Here is a 7,527-nt window from a genome sequence, read left to right as displayed (position 1 = left end):
TTTTGATTTGTATTTCTGATTTTTTTTATATTTATAATATTTCTATATTTTTTTTTAGTTTATTTTATTTTTATTAAATTTTCTTTAATTTATTTTTTTATTTATTATTTTTATTTATATATATATATTTTTTTTATAATTAAAATTTGATCATTTGATCAGACTCCATTGTTTTGCTTATTATGATAGTATCAATTAATGTTCATTGATTTTTTCCATTCTATAATTTAGAAATGATGATTTTGTTATGATATAAACCATATTCTTCAATAATTTCTCATAAAATTTTTTTTGCACTATATTTATTCCATTGTGTGTGTATGTGTGTGTAATTTTATGTTTTAAAAAAATATTTTTCATTCTTTTGTTAGTTTTGGATTTCAGTATCTATAAGTTAAAATTATATCATATATTATATATTTATTTATTGTTTATTTCTATCTGATATTGCTATACTATATAAATGTTATCATATTTTCTTAATCATGTTTCTATTATTTTTAATATATTGTATTTTTTAATTATGTTTTTTAGTTACATAATTTTTCTTTTTTAGTTTTTTTTCTTTTTTAGTATTCTATAATTACTATATTAATTTTTCTATTTTATTATATATATATTTTTCTCTTTATTTATTGGTTATTTTTAATTATTCTTTTTGTTTATTTGTTCTTGTAATTTGTTTTGTTTGTTACTTTTAAGTTGTAGTTATATAAATTTCTGTAAGTTATATTTATTTCTCTCTTTCTTTTTCTGTTTTTATATTTTCATTTGTTTGTTGTTCTTTTTTTATATATATTTTACTCATATGTGTGTTTTTATTGATCTCTATTTATATTTTTTTTAATTAACTATTGATAATTTTTTTTTTTCTATTTTTTTTTCTATTTTTATCTTTTCTTTTTCTATTTTCTCCTTTTTCTATTACATTTATGAATTTTTCAATTATTTTATTTCTTTTTTAGTTTCTTTTTTTTAATTTTTCTATTTTTTTCTTTTTTATTTTTTATTTACTTTTTTATTTCTTACTTACATTTTTTTTCTACTATTATATATATCTTATTTAAATTGGATAGTTTACTCCTTTTTTCTCTATTCTTGTTTATATTTAATATTATCATTTTTTTGTTTTTATTTATTCTTGATATAGTTGTGACTCGTCAAGTTTTTATAGATTCTTTTCTATTATCAGATTAATTAAATCCTGAATGTATTTCATCAATTTTTTATTTTAGCTAATTGTTTCAATTATATATTATTACATAATATTCTTCCATATACATATAAAACATTTCCTTGTCTATGCTTTATATTTTTTGTACATGCCTAAATCAAAAAAACAATTGTAGTATTGTTTCATTGGCTCCATTTTTATTTACGCATATTAATTATATTATAACCTATTAATAATTTTAAATCTGAAATCTTTAAAATCTGATTAATATTATTTATTTCTTTCCAAATAATTTTTTGTTTACTTTTTTTCCTTTTTAATTTTTCTATTCAAATTGGTCCTATTATCCTAATGCAAATTTCTTTTTTAATTCTTTAATGGATCGTTTCCATTTATTTATTATTTCTTTTTTAAATTATTTTCAGTTTAAGATTGCTGTGAAATAATATTTTTTCTCCTTTTTACTTTTAGGACTCTATTTGTATGTTTCTTTTTTTTATAGATTTTTTGGCTTGTCAAATTTTTTTCAATTCACTTTATTAATTATATTATAATTCTATATTATTTTTATAAACTAATTTATAATTTTTTAATTTATAACTTTCTAAGTTTTTATTAATGGTAATTTTATATAATTTTACGAAAGATTTTTTGTTTATTTTATTTTACTAAAGTAAATTTTCTTTAAACTTCTTTAAGTCATACACTCATATATATCATATATTCATAGTTTTTTTTATTTTTTATGTTATAAAATTTGTTTGTAAATTTGTTTTATTTTTTCTTTGTTTTTTTTCTTTTTATTTTTTTTTCTTATTATTATTGTAGTTTTTTTTTTTTATTTCTTTGCTATTATTGTCTAATTTTTGTGTTTCAATATGCGAGTGTTTTTATCTTCTTTTCTTAAATTTAATCTTTTAATTTTTTATCTTCTTTTCTTAAATAATCTCCATATTTATTTCGTTCTACTAATGCTTTTTTTTTAAACTTTTTATTTTTTAATTAACAAAAACAAAAAACTTTTCATAATCTTATAACATTTCTAAAGAAATAATATATTTAGTGATTGTACCAAATTATACATCGTTCAATTCATTTTCTTATATATTATATTATATTGTTATTATTTATATTTGATTATTTATACAAATTCGTTATTTAAAATTTGCTGTAAAAAGAATTTTTTTCACTTAAAAAGTGAGATTAAATATTTATATAATGTAAATAAATGATTATCATTATTACTACATTTATTCTATATTACTACATATATAAATAGATTCAAATTGGCATATTTTGATTTTCAATCAAATATTATTTTTTTTAATATTATTTATTTCAAATAATTATCTATTCAATATTTTATTGAATAAATTTGGCCTATTTTAATGCAATATAATTAATAATTATAATAGTTTAATATAATTAGTTTAATATAATTAATAATTATAATAATTATATTAATAATAGTTTATTTTTAATATTATATATATATATATATATAATTTAAATAGCTAATGAAATTATTCTTTTTGTTAGAAATAGATAATATAAATATTATAATTTGTAAAAAAGATAATGAATATGTATAAAATATTAACCGATAATATTTTAATAATCTTTTTTAATATTTAAAAAAAAAAATATTTTATATACCTCCAAGTATTGATATGAATATCAGTAATAGCATCTATAAACTTTGTAATTGAATGTTTAAATTTTTTCTTTTCCAATATCATAGACTTTTAATTTTTATCAGATATGTTAATAGTATTTGACTTAATCTACTATTTTATATATATTTATGATATATATAGTAATAATTAGAGTTTTATCTTTGCTTTCAACAGATATCTATAATATCTTTTTTCTTTCTTATTTGATTATCAAATATTCGTTGTTCTTTGTGTATTTTTATCTTTTAAATTTTGAATTTTTATCTATTTTTATGATTCAATCATAATGATGATTCAATCGTTTCTCTTCCAATCACTTCACAACAATTGTTCAACCATGATTTGTTGAATAAAATATAATCATTGCAAAATAGTATTTTTATTTAATTCCAATACTTTTATAATATGATATTATTTATAATTGTATATAGAATTTGTATGTTAATTTTAATATTATCTTTAATATTTTTTATTTTTCTTTTTGAAAACCATATCTTGTTTTGAAATTATAAATTTTTTTCTTATTGCTAGTTTTACAAATGTTGAAATAGCCAATCTCCAATTTCCATCTGTTATTTCTTAGCATTACCATATTATGAACAATTCATTTATCAATATCTTATATATATAAGAAATATTTTTATTAACATTTTATCCTGTAGAAATTTGAAAAATGATTTTTAGAAAATTCATGAATTTTAATCAAACTTTATATTTTTATAGAATCATATCATTAAATCATTTTTACAGCAAAAATAATTAGTATACATAAAATTTGAAAAACAAAAAAAAATTATAAGTTAATTTAAAAAAATGAAAGAAGATCTTGCGTTCAAGATCAAATGTTCATTGTTTGATTCATTTGTTAACTATTTGAATTCTACTTTTCAAATTCTTATAAGGATAAGATGTTGATAATGAAAGAAATGAATTATTTTTAATGTGATTTATTTTTAATATGTCAATACTATGAAAATGAAAAATTAAAAATATCTTTGATATTTATTGAAAGTAGAAATACAGATATTTTATTTGATTTATAATTATATTTATATATTAATTATAAAAAAGTGAATATTATTATTAAAATACTAATAATCCTTGTCGAATTACTATTATTGATTTCTGCCAGATTAATATAGTTTAAATTTGCCTTTATAATGTAGCAATAGCTTTTTTAAAAATTAGTTAAAATGAATATAGCATTATTTAATGTTACTTCTCAATTATTTGTATACATTCAATATGATAGAAAAAAAAAATATATTATCATACTTAGCATTTATGCTAACAAACTTGGATATTCCATGGATTCGAATGCGAAACAAAAAAAAAAAAAAAACAAATTAAACAAAAAAAAACAATCGCCTTGAGTGATCGAAATTTTTCTATTGTACATATATGCCATAAAGAAAATCTTTAAAAAAATTCCATTCAAATCAATGAGGAAAAAGTTTTAAATTCACTCATATATAGTTATATATCATATATAATATAGTTTTCAAAATAATTCGAAAATTAAAATCATTCATTATATATAAAGAACAAAATTATTTAAAATATTTAATATTTCTTTCAATATATTTTATTAAACTCGATAAAAAAGCTAATTGATAATTGAGATTAACTAGAAAATATGAAATATGTATAAAACTTTTATGATTTCAAAATTTTTCAAATAGAATTTTTATTTATTACATTTACTTCTTTTTGTTAAAGTTTATGGATTAAATTAGAAATTAAATTAGAAAATATATGTTAATACCAAAAATTTAATATTATTTGTAATTGGTTTAGCTTATTGTTTCAAAAATATTTTTGTAAATATTCGTTCAAGTTTAAGTCTGTGAAAGTATATTTGTTGATTATATATAATAAGGATATATATTATTGTATATCAGAGTAGTTTTAATAAAATTTTTATTATATAATACAAAATAAGTAAATATATCAATTTTATCGTTGTTTATAAATAATTTGTAAATCATTTTCTGTGACAATAATTTGTCAATGACTAGGGACGAAATAAATATTTTTGTCATTTCTAAATTTAAAAAATTGAATATGGTTGATATAAATCTTAATGATATAAATTATTTTTAATAACATATGTTAATGTATAAATTGTGTTTCTTTTACAAAACATTAGATTTTTTAAAAATTTATCAAAAATATAATAAATATCTCGCGAAATTGTTTTTTAAATATATTAAATGTATACAATAAAATTTTTCACACAAAATATTTTAAAGAATATTTTAAAGAATATTTTAAAGAAAAATTTTTCTTTTAAAAAATAAAATAATATAAAACAAAAATAAAATAATATATGCAATTGTATTTAAAAAAATGCATTTATATTTTTTAGGTACATCCTTATAAAAAAAAATACAATTTAAAAAATTGTCACTATAATATCATTTAAGTTTTCTCTTTATAATTTTTTTTATCTTTTCCTAAATTCAAAATAAAACTATTTGCTATATATATTTCAGAAAAAAAAGAAAATAATATAGAAATATTAATAATAAATAATAAATATATTAAAATATCTTAACAGTATTCATTGATATTAAAAATGCCTATAATAAATCATAGTAAATTTATCAAGGAATTATGACAATGAAAAAAAAAATAACAGAATATATAAAAATATATGCATCAAATACTACAATTTATCAATAAAAAGAAAGTATCCATTTGAAATCTTTAATACTTTACAATCTTTAATACTTTACAATTTGTATAAAACAAGCATTACTAAAGACATAAAATATTTATATTAAGCAAGAACATACAGAATGATATAACATATACTGATGATATTGTAATTGAATATATACAAGCAATAAAATCTTAATAATTAAAGAAATATGTAACAACTAATAATTAATCTAATTAATTTAATATTTAACTTAAACTTAAAAAAGATAGAAAACAAGATAGATTATGATTTATGATCTAGAAATTCCTGTAGAAAAGATGTATAATAATAGTAAAATAAATTCTAAAAAAAGACTAAAATCTAATCAAAGAGGTACAAGAGGTATATTAATAAAAAATATAATAGAAACACATAATAAATAAAAACATATAATAAATATAAACACAATAAATAAATAATAAATAGAAACACAATATAAAAAAATAACCAAGTAAAATTTTAAGAAAGATAAGATAAATAACCATGTGGATGAAATAATAAGAAAAATAGCTAAAAGAACAGTTATATAAAAATACATAATAATAATAAAAAAAGATACACATTCAAAAATCAATAATAAATATCAATCAGATCAATAATAGAATATGAAATATGATTTTATTTAAATACTTTAAGAAAAAACAAAATAATTGTAGAGAAAATAAGAAAATAAAATGCAGGAATTAAAAGAAATTCTAAGTTTAACTCAAGATAATCACATTAACATATATAATGTACACAGAAACAGAAATAATAAATAATTATAAGAACTAAATTATAAGAACTAATAATCAATCAAAAAAATGCAGAAAACATGCAATGAAATAAAGAATAACTTAATAAAGATTATACAAAAGATTATAAAAAAGATAGAAAAAAACAAAATAATAAATAATCTATATTGAATATATATCTAGATGAAAATAAACAAATAAAAGACATACATGATAAAGAAAAATAGAAATATCAAAAATAAAAAACCAAGACACTTAATTTAAATAAATGAAATACGAATAAAAATATGAATATTACTAATAATAAGTAGTAAAAAGATAAAACAAATATTAATAAATGATGCTATTAATAATCACATGGATCTCAAAAATACAAATATGATAATAAATATATATATAATTCTAGCTTGTATGCAGTAGGAATAATAAAAAAACCAATGGATAAAAATAAAAACCAATATATATATAAAGATGTTAATATTCACAATGAAAACAACATTGCGAATACATAATGGATAATAAATTATTATGTATATTATGTGTATATAATAAATTAAACAATAACAATACAAGAAAAAAAATAATAAACAAATAATACTTTATTATCAGAATTTTATCTAAAGGCATAATAAAAGTCATTATTTATGAATTAATAGAAAAAAAATCCCTCAAAAAAAGGATGTTAATTTATTAATTTATTAAATAAGGATATTAATTTATGATTTAAAAGAACTAACCAAAAAAACAACCAAAAAAATAAAAAATTTATAGAAAACAATACAAAAAAAGAAAAAAAAAAGCATAGAAATCAACAAAGAAATAAAAATGAAAATTATATAAATTCCTGCACACATAAAAATTTAAGAGATTGAAAGAATTAAGAAAAGAAAAATTAAATATAATATAAAAGTAAATCAAGTAAATAAATCAAAAATATGATTTTTGATTTATCAACAATCCAAGAAAATATGAAAATAAACTTCAAAATATTTGACTTCAAGACAATATTAGAAAACTTTGTATTATTGTATTTATGTATTGTGTTTTCACAATATTATATAATTTATACATATAATAAGTAATAGAAAATAAAAATGGTAGTAGAATAAAATTAAAGAAAATAGCTAATATTAAAAATAATTAAATAAATAAAACTAAAATAAAAAAATAAAAATATTAGCTTAATAGATTAATAGAAAAAAAAATATTTCAGCAAAGTAAATCATAAAAACTTGGAAA

General features: G+C 16.1%; 1 protein-coding gene across 1 annotated transcript in view; it reads right to left on the bottom strand.

The window, feature by feature from the left end:
* Positions 1-1,844: 1,844 nt before the first annotated feature.
* The window catches only part of LOC102672776 (putative fatty acyl-CoA reductase CG5065), a 17,968-nt gene continuing 12,285 nt past the window's right edge, over positions 1,845-7,527 (bottom strand). Inside the window, exons 9-10 of the mRNA XM_006623968.2 lie at positions 2,213-2,216; positions 1,845-1,880 (exon numbers count right to left, since the gene is read on the bottom strand). Coding sequence (XP_006624031.1) covers positions 1,869-1,880; positions 2,213-2,216 — 16 coding nt within the window. The 3' untranslated portion in view covers positions 1,845-1,868. The remainder of the gene's footprint in view (positions 1,881-2,212; positions 2,217-7,527) is intronic.

The sequence above is a fragment of the Apis dorsata genome, unplaced genomic scaffold, assembly GCF_000469605.1.
Source record: "Apis dorsata unplaced genomic scaffold, Apis dorsata 1.3 scaffold_980, whole genome shotgun sequence".
NCBI lineage: Eukaryota > Metazoa > Arthropoda > Insecta > Hymenoptera > Apidae > Apis > Apis dorsata.
The sequence above is the reverse complement of the archived record's forward strand: the minus strand, read 5'-3'. Positions and strand labels throughout refer to the sequence as shown.